At 39.4% G+C, this 14,562-nt stretch overlaps 2 protein-coding genes across 2 annotated transcripts; both read left to right on the top strand.

The window, feature by feature from the left end:
• The first annotated feature begins 6 nt into the window (after nucleotides 1–6).
• On the top strand, nucleotides 7–3,348 carry uros (uroporphyrinogen III synthase). Its single transcript, XM_008437125.2, has 8 exons — nucleotides 7–466; nucleotides 705–801; nucleotides 918–992; nucleotides 2,076–2,150; nucleotides 2,243–2,326; nucleotides 2,459–2,544; nucleotides 2,638–2,736; nucleotides 2,989–3,348. Exons 1-8 carry the CDS (start codon nucleotides 233–235, stop codon nucleotides 3,118–3,120), a joined length of 882 nt encoding a protein of 293 aa, XP_008435347.1. The 5' UTR covers nucleotides 7–232; the 3' UTR covers nucleotides 3,121–3,348.
• A 65-nt stretch (nucleotides 3,349–3,413) lies between these two features.
• On the top strand, nucleotides 3,414–8,824 carry mmp21 (matrix metallopeptidase 21). The gene is made up of 7 exons (XM_008437127.2): nucleotides 3,414–3,778; nucleotides 4,163–5,015; nucleotides 6,002–6,141; nucleotides 6,224–6,365; nucleotides 6,506–6,763; nucleotides 6,849–7,021; nucleotides 7,334–8,824. Exons 1-7 carry the CDS (start codon nucleotides 3,659–3,661, stop codon nucleotides 7,637–7,639), a joined length of 1,992 nt encoding a protein of 663 aa, XP_008435349.1. The 5' UTR covers nucleotides 3,414–3,658; the 3' UTR covers nucleotides 7,640–8,824.
• The last annotated feature ends 5,738 nt before the right edge of the window (nucleotides 8,825–14,562 follow it).

A 14,562-nucleotide genomic window follows, 5' to 3' on the forward strand; every position in this document is an offset into this window, starting at 1 on the left:
GTTAGTGAATATTACCAGTACTTGCTATTGTTCACCAGCACAGTAAGGGTGAGTCAATAACGTTATCAGTATGTGACAGTTTTAGGGAGTGACTGAGTTATAAGAGCCTCCACACCCACTATCAGTAGTCGTTTTTCAACTTTGGGTTTCTGTATTCCGTTGCCCTTTCAACAAAAGAACCTAAAATCTTACTTTCTCCGTATTCTTAGTTAYCTAGTGTTTCTTTGCCARGATGCATGTATTACTACTTAAAGAGCCGAGAGATGAGGAATCTGGACCTGATCCCTACATGAAGGTAGAAGCACTCYTATCCGAATCCAGAAGAAGCTGTAGTAATGTGATTGATGAAATGGTTTTTACGTGTCATTTTCTGCATCTAAAGGMATTGGAATCGCAWGGACACAAAGCAACACTCATCCCTGTCTTGTCTTTTAAGTTTGTCTCATTGAACACCTTTTCTGATAAGGTACGTTTCATTACAAAGGAATAAATATCTCCCATTATAAACAGAAATACCTTTATGTTTGCAACCCCTGGAACAAAAAATGTTAAACAATTCAAAATTGTAGTCTGTGCATACTCCCACACTGAAAATACAACCTTGAATATGAGTACTGTGTTAAAAATAAACTTTATCATAAATTCATAAAATAAACATGGCTTTTTAACACGTTYTTAAAAATAGAATGTATTGCCTTTATTAGCTTTTCCAGCCAGAGAAACATGGTGGCCTGATCTTTACCAGTCCCAGAGCAGTGGAGGCTGTGAAGATGTGTTTAGACATGGGAGGAAGGAGAGAAGGTGAATTTATCCCGTAAAATAAGCACATGCATTAAGCATTAGCAGATATTTGTAGTGTATTTCTCTGGAAGTTCAATTTTACATTATGATTGGCAAAACATGTCTTCTTTATCCAGAATGGAACAAATCCATAAAAGACAAATGGAACTCAAAATCCATATATGTGGTCGGGAARGCAACTGCAGCATTRGGTAAGCCGTTGAGCACAATTTTCYTAAATCAGCGTTTCCTAAACRTTCCTAGTGGATATTGCACCTTATAAACTATTTATATCTGAGAGTGACATGCACCTGGTGCTTGCAGACATGTGCGAAGAGGTTTGAGTACGATCAGCCAGTTGTTAGACACAAGTGACAGATTGCTGTGACATACAGACAACAAGCAGGTGGAAAACYTCCCAATGTTTGCTTAACTTCTCCATTGTCTATTTTTTTTTTTTTAAAGTCTGAATTTACTTTCTTTGACACATAGTAATGTGTAAAATGGAACGTTTTAACCTTGTTTGCTTAAAATGAGGTTTTTACTGTTTCATCATTTGCGGTTGCTCGTGTAAAACTGCAGGTGTTTTACGTGTTCAGCTAAACATGTGGATTGGGATGTAGCGCTGTCTTACAGATGAGCAGGATATTCTTAATTCAAGGCCTTGCAATAGTAGTAGTTCAACTTTTCCACAGATTYATATCTGTGGAAAATATCAAGTTTCATGTTTCATATTCAACATGAAACTTGAATATTTTGTTGGGATTCTTTTGTGATACACACATTTGAAAACTAAGCCTGATTTTACTTTGACTCCACAATTTTAAACTACTTTGTGTTGGTGTGTGATATGAAATCCCTATGAAATATGTCTTAGTTTTTTTTTGTTTATTTTAAAGTGACTAAATTGGCTAAATACTTTGGCAAGAGATTGTGTACAAATCAGCACAACRTCTCCATTTATTCCTTACCTCTTTCTAATTTCTTCACAAACTCTTCCCATGATCTCTCAAGTGGGTTTGCTGAATATCTCTGCAGACTGTTTGAAGGTTTGCTCTGGAAGAGACCAATTCTCATTATATAATACAGCTATAAGCATATTGCTAAAAGGCACAAATTAGTGAAATTGTTTGATTTAATTATATAAGCAATGCAAAACACGACAGATTAATCACTCTATTATCAAAAATTGTTACATGAAAACTTGACATAAAGAAGATGGTCTAGTGAAGGATGATCAGCATAAGGTTTGTGTTAATCTTTGTTCTGTTTGCTGTTTGCTTTGCTCTGTTCAGTTCAAAGCCTGGGTCTGAAGCCTCTGGGAGAGGACACGGGGACAGCTGATGTCCTATCACGTCTTATTATTGAAAGTATGATGTSATCTGTACTGTTCTCTCACGTTTATTAGGCAAATTGAAAATTTCTATTAAGCACTGTGACATGGTCCTTCTTTCTGTCTTAGGAGAGGACACCGATATCCCGCCGCTTTTTTTCCCCTGTGGCTCAATTAAAAGAGAAGTCTTGCCCAYGGCTTTAAGGGAAAATGGTAAGCATTTTCTTCTATTGTGTCTCACAATTAAAACTTAAGTCCATAAATGCCCTCTGGGGWTAAGCTAATTAATGAGATAATAACTGCACTACCTTTGTCACAGCGGGGGATTTATTTCTTTGTTTCCAGGGGTTCCCTTAGAGACGCTGACTGTCTATCAAACGGCTGAACATCCAGATCTTGAGAAAAATCTGAAAAACTATTTCACAGAGCAGGTGAAACCAAAACTTATTCTGTATTTCCAAGTAAAAAAAAAAAAAAAAGCTGTTTAATATATTATAAATAGTAACTTACTTATGTACTCACAGGGAACTCCAGCAAGTATAGCTTTCTTCAGTCCATCCGGRGTGAAGTTTTGCCTGGAAGCAGTGCGAAGTCTGTCGGGTGAACAACTCAATGAAATAAAGGTATAGCGCAAAATTTTWAAGTAATGTTACTGAATGTATCCCGGTATAAATGCCCATATGTACWATCTGTTTTAGTTCATTTTAAATATCTCTTTTATCATAAGAAATGTAATCCTGTGGCTCTAAATTAAASCCTAGATTTGCAAAACAARTAGAGACGTTTCGCAAACGCCTTKCAAAATGTGATTTTATAAAGTATTGATTAAGGATGCCTGAATACAAATATTTGTGTCTGACTCAATTTGTCTGTAGTTTGCCGCCATCGGGGCGACTACACGGGACGCCATGGCAGCGGAAGGCCTCTGTGTGAGCTGCACAGCTGAAAAGCCAACGGCGGAGCATTTGGCAGCAGCGATAGCCACGGCTCTACAGCGACCATCCTGAGGCRTCTGCTCTTTAAATCCGACCAATCTATCTGTTGTCTGTYTRGTTCAACATTGTATAAAAAAAATGTCAAATCATGTTTAATATTTTGCTGCTCATGTCACCGTTGCTGGACTTAAAATTTGCACTGAAAAAATGKTTTGTGTCATGAAGGGTCAAGGAAGTTTATTTCATTTCAAACCTGTTAGTGTTAAGATTAGTTTTTAAAATAAAGCTTGGTTAATGTGATTAAACATGGCAAACTGTGTTTTGTTGAAAACAGGTGATGATGGCAAAGGTTCTTKGCATYGTTTGTTGTTCACATGAAAGTGAGATCGTAACCCAGTCCACAGGTTAGCGACTGTTTATCTAAACAACTGGACCATGAATAACACATCCAGTTGTATTCGCTGAGGAGAAGTTTACTTTTCACACACAACTAAGGAAAGTGGCTRAAAGTGGGTGTGTAGAAACTCAGGACTTGCTTATAAAGAAGTGCTGCTCTGTCCTTGGACTACTTGGTTCCTCCACAAAGGTCAACGAGTCGACTGGAAACACGATGCTGACTATTATTCAGCTGATGCTTTTAGTTTTTCTGACAAACCCAAACCATGCTGAGAAACTTTTCCACAACCGGGATCATTCCGACATGCAGATTCCTAAATCTCACCAAGCTCCTGTCATAACAGACGAATATGAAGCGGAGGTAATTATTTAAATTTTATTTTTCCAGTTTTACTGACATTTAAATGAAGCTTAAATGGAAAAAAAAATCATGTAAGCTAACCTTAGTCAAATTTGCTGATGTGCTCATGGTACGTGTATTATGCCCACACTGATGATATGCTAATATTAACATACTTAAGGGCTCATTCAATGTAAAAATTACGACTAGCAAAAGTCGCAGCCATAGAATTATGAAAACACTCCTTGGTTTGATGTTTAAATTGATGTTTTTTGTTGGCTGCAGACAACAAAAAATAACTGGAAAACGTTTCAGCAGGAGGATCTCAATGTGCTTCATAGTATTTTTACAATAATTGTCTTGTGGATATCCCTTTAGTTATTTCTTTCTAGGTATGGATTTATCAAACCAGCCCAGCGGGAGGAGATCCAGATGAAACAAAGTGACATTTCCTTCAGTGATGACTTCCTGGAAGACTTTCAAACTGCAATCCAAGAGGGAACCTCAGTGCCTCTTTCAAGGGACATACCTAAAACTAGTCATGGCGARGTCCACAAAAGTSAATCTGAGAGTCAAGCATTTGTTTCAGCCCTTAAAGAGTTTCAAATGGTATCTGGACTGCCTGTTACAGGAGTGTTTGATGATGCCACYAAGGAKGCAATGAACAAACCAMGGTGTGGGGTTCCTGACGAGGAGACAGACCCAAATCCCCATGTCGTAACYGAGAGCATCGGTGRCTCGGAGTTGGAAAACAGTTGGAATGAAACTTTCGACGAGACTGACGGTAAYAACACAGAAAGCAGCATAATTGGCAGCTCGTCAAACTCTTCTGAAGACGACATATTAAATTTTAACAATACAGAAAGCCTCCTGACTATTTCAAATGATACACACAAAAACAATAGTTTGRGTAATCCAACCGGAAACAGTAACAGCAGCAGCTCAAGCCAGACTCAACCTCTRCAGAACGGAAGGCGCCACCTTGCTGATCTCGTGTCAAAAAAGAGRCAAAGGCGGGATTTGGCAGAATCTGGGTACATGGCGTTTTCTAAGGACGTTCTGAGGTGGCGGTTAATTGGAGAAGGTTACAGCAGCCARCTGACCATTGATGAGCAGAGGTACATCTTCAGGTTGGCCTTCAGAATGTGGAGTGAGGTGTCTCCACTGGAATTTGTTGAAGATACCTGGTCACCTTTGGAGGATGTTGATATCAAGCTGGGCTTTGGCACAGGTGGGCATTAGTCAGTATGTCATATACTCACTTTGTCATAATGCATTGTATATAATTTACTGGGTTTTAGTAATGTAGTGAACTTTTGAGCCAGAGTGTTTTACAGCAACAAACTTAAATGTATTTAATCAAAATTGTGACTAACTTAAAGTGGCTCTGGTCAGATGAACCCAAAATGGATGTTTCTAGCCAATATGCAAAAGGTGATGTGAAAATATACTGTGCACCAAAGCATATTTATGTGTTAGGATGACTCATTCAAAGTCCAAACCTAAATATATCCGAGTGGCAAGATTAAAAAAAAAAACAAAAACCTGATGCTCACAGGTCTTTATCCAAACTGATCAAGCTTGAGCTGTTTGGAAAGTGTTTCAGTCTCTAGATGTGAAAAAACCAAAGGACCTGGAGAAATGCTTACAGCAAAAGGTATTTGTCAAGTCTAGAATATGTTTTCTCAGTTAACGAGTATGAATATTTTTAAACTGAGGATGGGGGAAGAAAAGAAAAGAATTTCAGGGAAATAAATGTATTATTTTGCATTAATAAATACTTAGAGGAATCAATACTCTGTCTTTAAATTGCCACAATATGCCTTAGATGTTGTCAATGATAAAACAGGGTTTTTTGGGGGGAGGGGAGTTGTGTGCTAGTGGTTTTCACAGATTAAAATTCATGTTTTAAAAATTCCTTTGTTTATTGTAGAATAATTCAGTCAAACTAACTACTGTAGATTTTAAAATAAGGCTGACAAAGTTGATGAGAATGAATCAAATAGCCCTTTGATGCCTAATTGAAAATCATTTTTTAGTTTTTGGATTATTTTATAATTTATATAAATGATAAAGAGTAAAAGCTTACTGGAATCTTATGTAGACTATGTAGATAAAACAAATCTGAATCTAAAAAAAGTAATAATTTTAATAATAATAAAAAAAGAATCATTTTGGCTTTTATTTCTTTTTCTTCACATTGTCCCTTCCTCACAGGAAGACATCTGGGATGTAATCAAAAGTTTGATGGCACTGGTCAGGAATTTGCCCACGCGTGGTTCCTGGGAGATATCCATTTTGACGATGATGAACATTTCACTGGTCCCAGTTCTCACACTGGTATAAGCCTCCTTAAAGTAAGTAAGCGTGCCGAGTGTAGCCAATTACTGGAAAATCAAAATGTCGACTGACTGCCCCCTTTCATATCCTTCCTCTTAGGTAGCAGTTCATGAGATCGGCCATGTTTTGGGGCTGCCTCATATCTACAGGCCTGGATCCATAATGCAGCCCAGCTATCTGCCCCATGAATCCAGCTTTGAGATGGACTGGATGGACAGGAAAGCTATTCAGCATCTATATGGTGCTCTAATACTAACACTTCTTGGACACACTCAATGAAAAATCCCAAGAGATTCAGCGTGGGATAGAGATAGCATAACAATTACATGAGATTATCCTTGTAATTGCTTCTTATTTCTCCTCACGTTTGACCCCCACCAGGTGGCTGTAAAGGCCGGTTCAGCACTGTGTTCGACTGGATCAGGAAGGAGAAGACGCCCTACGGGGACGTAACGATCCGCTTCAACACGTACTTCATGAGAGACGGCTGGTACTGGCTGTACGAGAACAGAAACAACAGGACGCGGTACGGGGACCCAGTCGCGCTGCACATTGGCTGGCACGGGATTCCCGGCGATGGAGTAGACGCGTACGTACACGTGTGGTCCAGAACAAGAGAGGCCGTTTACTTCTTTAAAGGTAGAGAAACTATTTCGTTTCCACCGCTTTCCTACAAGTGGGACATCTGAGGGGGAGTCCGTGTGACAGCCTGTCGCTGTTGAAGGTCCGCAGTTCTGGAGATACGACAGCGAGAACGACCGGGTGTTTAGGCACGACTCTGAGGGCCGCCGCTATCCGAGGCTGATTTCTGAGGGCTTCCCRGGGATTCCCAGTCCTATTGACTCGGCCTTTTATGACAGGAGAGACTCCCACATCTACTTCTTCAGGAGAACCCAAGTAAGAAACAAATTCTTGGATACATGCAGTTAACTAAGTGAGTGCAGTTTAATGATTTAACCTTTGCAGTAAARGTCRAAGCAAGGGGAGAACAGATTATTAAATGACATCACCCAATCATTTAAATCTTTAACAGTACGACAGCTGGTAGTTGGAAAGGAAATGATATCTTGTAAAGAGCACTGGGTAATTGTTTTTTTAGTGTCCTTTGAGAGCGTATCCAAGCAGACAAAAGTCCTACACTTTCTCTGTTATTTGTAATTAGTCAGATCTCCGCTTTGCGAAACGCTCTAACTCTCTCCGTCTGAACAGGTGTATGCATTCAGCGTGGAAACAAACAGCTTGGCGAGTGGCTTCCCCAAACACATCCGAGATGTTTTCCCTCCAGTGGAGAGCGGAGACCATCCAGATGGCAGCGTCGACGCTGCCTACTTCTCCTACTCCCACAATGCCCTCTTTCTGCTCAAGGGCACGCGCTTCTGGCGAGTGGTGGGCAGCCGCGAACGCTGGCGCCGGCCCTTTCTGCCGCGAAATGGCTTGATGCCACACAAGGAGGTGGATCAGCAGTGGTTCGACATCTGCGACGTTCATCCCACCTCGCTCAAACTAAGCCGCTGATGGGGTGGTGGTGGGGCTGCAGCAGAGATAAAACACACCACTCATGTTTACAGATGTATTCTGCTGCTTTACCTTCAGGGATGCTATATTTTAGCGTGATGTCGGCTGKGTAATCTTTTCAAAAAGACAAAAAACAACTCTGTTGGCATGTTTTCCACGCAAGTGTGCTGAAACGTATGGAACAGCTGCTGCGGGTTTCTCTTTTATTCATTAGAGAAGAAGGTAGATTTACGAAAGATGCTTTTAGTCCAAATGTTTGGAATGTTGACGTGAATAAACGTGTAGAGTATTTACTCGTTTTTTTGAGTTTTACTTTAAGTGAGTTGAAGCAAAGCTGGTCAAAGCTGTTGCCGTCAATAGTTATGAGCCTTTTTTCCAAAAAGAAATTAAAGATTAAACTTTTTTTTTCTCATTACATAAGAAAAATGTATTTTTCAGTAGGAACACAGAAGACATGAAGTAAACATTTGGTTGTTAATTAGTGATTCCCCTTCAGCAAGTAAACAGCTTGGTAATTAGTCTCAGATTTTGTTTGGGGGCTCATTTTTTCTGCAATTTTTTTTCTTTTAGTTTTTTTATTTATTTTAGTGACTGTGAGAAAGAGGAGAGATTTGAGGGGACTTTAGATGCCTTTACCGTTGTATCCATCAGGTTAGGTGAAGCTACATTCATGTTAATACGCAACATAATCAGGATGAATCCTGTCTTTCCAGGTAGTGAGCTCTCTGTCATRGAGTGTTAGTACTTTGATCATTTTGTTTCTTTATATCCGCCATATTCTGTTCAATCCCTTTCGTTCGTAGTCGTTCAAAAGGTCTCGGCATACAAATGCATTCCTTTGCATGTAGTTTATTTTTGGTTTCTGTCCTTTGTGCATGTGGATTTTGTGTTCTTGGATCAGTGTTGGCCCTCTGGCTTGTTTCCTCGAGTCTTTGTTCAGCTCTAGTGTTAATTGTTCCTCTTCCCTCAGTCTACATGTTTGCCTTCTCTCCCAGCTGCGCCCTGTTAGTAATCAACCACCTGCCTCTTGTCAACAATCACACTCCTCAGTATCTAAGCTCCTGAATGTTCATTGTTTATCGCTGGATCCTTCTGTCATGATGTCCTTCTAGGTCCCTTGGATCTGACTGTAAATCTACAGAGTAGTTTGTTGTTTATCATTAAAAGAATGCTGGTTTTTTTTTTTACCATCATGAGTCTCTGTGCTTGGGTCCTTTACTAACCTAAACATGATGGTGTTTTGCGGGAGACTTTTTCCTGAACAAGCAGCCCAGGATGGTCACCATGGGATAGATACTMRATAGGTGACGTTTAGACCTGAAGAATGAAAACGGCAACCATATTTTCCTGAGGAAATTAAATTGGATGCAACTTTAAACTATAAAATGTTTAACTTATCTTACAACATTTAATTAATGCAGACATGTCAAGGTGCTTTCCATCACCTCAGTACCTCAAGTACTGCAGTTTTGCTAATGTGTGTGTGTGTGTGTATATATATATATATATTTAATCAGATGTGTTTTGGCATTTATTACATCAACTTGCACAAACTGGAAACTAAACTTCCTCAATGATAAAAGTACATTTTTACTGTTTGACTATCGTGTGTATGAAAGCAAAGCTACCTAAAAATCTTCATTTTTCTTGAGCAGCTATTGAACATGGCMTGGATATAATGAAAAATCTGCAATAAGCTTTTTGAATATGATGGACAGTAACACTCCTGGGATGTCTTCCTTTAATAACCTCCTCGACGGAGAAGATTAAGGATTCACAATCAGCCAAAGGATATTACATTGAGATCTGTATTGATGGGAAAAATATTGAAAAAAATGTGCTSYTCTTGGTGCTTAACACTGTTGAATATTACAGTATTCATGCAAAGAAACAAAGGCACTGATTCTTTAATCAATGCATTACTCGAACACTCATTAATTCACCTCTTTTTAAGGGATTAAGCTCCTGCTGGGCTTCTGCTAACTAGCTTTGTGCTGCAGGTGCTCTGCGGGCAATTTAATGAACTGAAGGAGAAATCAATTACGAGCTAAAGGAATAAAATGTCATGGTAAGTGCAGTTACAGGAGAGGGAGATGTCAAGAGATGATTTTTCAGCTCACAGTTTAAAGGGGGAGCATTAGCAGCGTGAAAATGAATGTTCAGATTCAGACTGGGACGTTAAACTGTCTGCTTTTCTTTCCAAGCTAAAGGTTTTCTTTTTTTAAATTTAGTTTAAAATTGCAGTGTTCATCTTGCTCACATGCTTGGACATTGTGAGTTCGGTTATCACAATGTTTTTAAGTACACTGTAATATTGGCATAGGCAAAAATGTGCCTTTTTTTCTGTTTTAAATAACTTTGAAATGGACACAGCAAACATACTAAATCTGGATGTTATTGTTTATCCAATTATAAGACTGTATGCAGTGTCTTGCAAAGTGTTCATGCTCTTTTGACCTTTTTCCATGTTAAAACCGCAAACTTTTTATTTATTKATTTATTTWTTTTAAATKAGGATTTTGCATATTTGACCAGGGATCTCAAACTCCAGTTCTGGAGAACCTGGTGTCTTTTAACWATTAGATGCATAACTGGAGAAGTGCATCTGAATCAAATTCTGCAATTGCCTCCTCAGCAGGCAGCCAGGTTCTACAGGATCCTGCTAATTACTTCACTATTTGAAGAAAATGCACAGCCAAAAGTTGAAGGGCACTGGCCACAAAGACCAACTTGAAACCTTTAATGCAAGATCAACTCAAAGTGAGGACAAGGATAAAACTCGGTGCAAGCAAAGAAAGAATCCAGTCASCCAAGTATAAATGTAGATGTTCGTTTACAATGTTTTTTTTTTTTTAAAGCACACCAAACAAACATGATAAAGACCAAGAAACGCATCATGAAAGTGGTGAAGTTTAAAGAACGGTAAGGTTATAAAACAATATCCTAAGCCCTGGACATCTACAACTGTTGAATCCATCATCTGAAAATGGAAGAGAATGACATGACTGCAAGCCTGCCGAGGCATGTTCATTCCCCTAAAATTACAGGCTGGGAAAGGAGAGCATTCGTCCAARAAGCGGCCAACGGGTCCAATGTACCAGCTGCGGTGATCTGGTTGGACTTCTACACCAACTCTAAACATCCAGCCAGAGCTACGAATGGAACGGAGTAGATCAAGGGGTATTTGTAGCCCGGTCCAGACACAATCCAATTAAAAGTCTGTGGCCATATGTTTTACAGCCAAGTGTGAAAAACATTAATATTTACATATTTGTATCTGAATTCTTCCAAAGATTTACAAAGGTTTGCTGCAGCAACACCAGTAGAGGGCAGCATCAACACACTGTTTRTGTACTGCTTAGGGTTCCTGCTGTTCAGTTTTTTGTTTTTTTTTTATTTCAAGAGTGGGACAAGGGAAAAAATAGACATCACACTACATACTGGAGATATGRACGCATCTTATTCTCCATCTGTGAGAGATGTAGCACTGAAAAGCTAATGTCAGCAAGAAGTGGAGTGGGCTCATTCAATACGTTTACCCGAATCGCCACACGCCGTTTGCTTAAGCTTCAGTCTCTTTGAAAAGGATTTTGTGGTTGCTGCCAAAAACTCCCAAGGTAGAGCGCGGATAAGCATTTATTCCACACGGTAATAAGAGTGGAATTCCAACTTTCCTGGAAAGCCGATTTTGAGCKGAAAGTTGTTTTGAGGATTACTGTAGAAGGTGTGATCACCCCCGACTCTGGCCTGTTTACAGTGGTTCAAAACAACTAAAATRGAGCTTCGTCACATCTGACTTGGTAAATTACACAACTTATCACCTTATTCCTAATGGGCTGATGGTGATGAACGGATACACGTCTACCATCCATCCTTTCATGCATGTATTTTTCCATCCATCCATCTCCATCCATCCATCCTGTTTCACCCTTCCAAACATTTTGGTTGTCCTTGTGCTCATAAATAGAAAAGTTTGGATTGAAGCAGAAAAACAACACTTAGCCAAAGGGCTTCACAACTTGCCTCTCGCTTTCAAATTCAAATCATTCTTTCAAAAGCTGCATCATCAAATGGTTTCCAACAAAGTGGCCCTCGTTAGGAAGGCGTTATGTGGCAGAAAAGTAGGATATGAAATTCACAACCCAGACTTTTATGCTGTCATTACACCAAGAAGAAGAAGAAACTCCCAAAGTCTGCATTAAAAGCAGGTTTCTGAATGAATGACAGAGCGAGTTTGTTTGACATTAAATCTAATCATCACTTATACAAGCGAGCAGGGGCTTCCATTCCAAATGGAAATAGTGCAGTAATTACATGTTTTCTCTTAGGAATTGTCCACATATCAAACAACCCAATTTGAATGAGGAATCCAAATCATGCAAGTGTAATTAAGCATTGTGTAGCCTCATGCATAATGTAGCTCTTATTGACTACAATACCTGATAAACAAATAGTGTGGATGTGTAGGAGGAAATGTTTGTCTGCGCGGTGAAAGCCAGCTAATTTGCCTCGGTGCGGAACGGAGGAATCTCTCCCACCCGCTGCAAGCTGAACCTCGACCTTCCGCTCTGGTTGTGGGGGGGGGGTTGGAAACAAAACAAGGGCTTTTCTGACACCGTCAGTCTGAGTGGCAACTGCAGGTCAAAGGGGGTGAAGGGATGGTAAGGATGCAGGCTGTCCCACGCATGGCCACACAGAAGAGGCTGCCCCAGCTCACCGCCTTCGTTTTCTAGCACTGGGAGAAAAAATGACAGCAGACGATTGTGTCATGGCAACGTTTCTCAAAAAAAAGAAAAAGTAGAGCGATTTAGACTGATTGGATCAGAGCATCGAATGCTTATAAGCTGTCTTGAAGTTTCCCATAAAACAACTTCAGAAGGACTATTTTACTGCTAGACTTTAGTTGCACTGACAAGAGTTGTATGATCTTTTGAAGATATGTCACAGCTGGGTGGCAAAGTAAATTCACTGAACTGCAGCAGAAGCAGAAATCTAAATCAAATCCAGCCAGAACTGCCTGCTCAGCTTGATTCCAGATGAAAGGGATATTTTTGTAGTTTTTTGTATTTTTGCATGAATTATTCCTTTAATTTGTCTGCCAGTACTCAGGAAGTCAGCCCTTTTCCAGCTATGATGTCAGTGGACAGGATGTCAGATGACTGTTTTTGCACAAAATATAGGACAACTACTACACTGTGTGGAAAATTATGAAAAAAAATAATAGAAAAGGATAGAAAAAGACGACTTTGGARAAATAGTTTTATCAGAAGTCATTCCTTGTTGCATTGTCCGTCCACGCATCCATCTATATACATTATATTTTAATATTTGGCACAAAGGGGCTGAGGTCTCTGAAAACAAGAATCTGAAAAGGTGTTTAAATCAACATGCAGCCCTTTTTAATAAATCGCTTCTATGCTTTTTATGTCCCCCATGACCAGCAGCAAAACATTCTCATCTTAAACAAAGTTACTGGAAGCTGAGAACATTCCCCATCTTTCTTCTTCTGTTTCTGTCCAACATCATCAACGGCTCTCTGTGGTCTTTTTTTTTTATTTTTTGCATCTTTTTCTCTATCTTTCTACTGTTGGACAAGAGGAACAGATGGGGTTAAACCCAGGGGGTGGTGGTTTGCTGACAGGGTGAAGGATGCCCCAGGTTGAGATGGAAGGAATCCAGGTTTGCCAAATGTGGCTTCATTGTCTTATGTCTAATATTTAATCATCTCCTTTAATCTTTGATATTCGTGAGACTAAATAACATGAATGCACATTAGAAATTACCCCCCCTCACCCCCCCAAAAAATATATATATTTTGCTAAATAAAACAAATCTAATTTGCAATAATCTCTGTATTTAAAAGCTGTTCTTTTGTCAGGTAACTAGACATCAGTAAGTGCCACTGCCGACAACTTCAGCAGACTGTTTTAAAAGAACTATGCAATATTTCAATATTTTATGCTTCTTACGTTGATGGAAACATGTATGTTGGTGTTGCACTTAAATGCACAAACCTAAAAAATAAAAAATAAAAAAATCTCAAAGAGTTGCCACAATTTTAAAGGTACAAGTCAAAGTCCGATGTGAGCCTCTGGACTAGAGTCAGTGGAAAAGGGGGAAAAAATGACTCTGACCAACAGAAAATACAATTGGCACCTGTAGTTGAGGGGGAGTTTGCAGTCAACARAMCACAATTAATGAAAAATTGTGGTTACAAGCACGAATAAAAGTGCTTGTAASTGAGGACAGTTTTAACACCRCATACACCCTGATCATMGATGRAAACGGTSGAAACCATCTTGTCACAAGTGCAGAAGCTAGTAGCTACAGTTGTCCTTCTCTGCTCTCTTGGGGCTACAGACAATCATTACCAAAGAAAGTGAAAAGGAATTCCTGGACTGGCTGCTTTTCAAAATGCCTGTTAGTGGCCTCTTTCAGTTGACTCATTCATGCATATTTGAGAAATCATTGAATTATTCACACAATGTACAAAATTCAAGGGACATGAGTACTTTTGCCATGCAAGGTATCCGAGTTCCTCTTCTGAGGTAGAGTCTGACTATCTCCACCTTTTTTTTTTTCTTTTTTGGCAGATATTTGGAGGACTTCACTCTGACTCCAGCCGCTTCACGCTCGACTGTGAACTGCTCCACTACACGCTAAAGGTCACGGCCTGAAGACATGAATTTATCTCCGAAAAGCACAGGTGAAAGCAAAACCACGTTTCAAACATGAAAATATTATGTAGGTACGATACTGATGGAAAAACTGAATGGCATTTATAATGCCTGTTTAATCACACTTGCAACATCAAAGATAATGCTTTGGTTTTTGAATGACAAATTTGCAGTGTGCATTAGTGCGCCGCCGTTATTCAGTCTTGCTTAAATACTTTGGAATCCTTCTTCCTGGGCCCACTCGCC

This window comes from Poecilia reticulata, linkage group LG19 (genome assembly GCF_000633615.1).
Source record: "Poecilia reticulata strain Guanapo linkage group LG19, Guppy_female_1.0+MT, whole genome shotgun sequence".
Classification (NCBI taxonomy): Eukaryota; Metazoa; Chordata; class Actinopteri; order Cyprinodontiformes; family Poeciliidae; genus Poecilia; species Poecilia reticulata.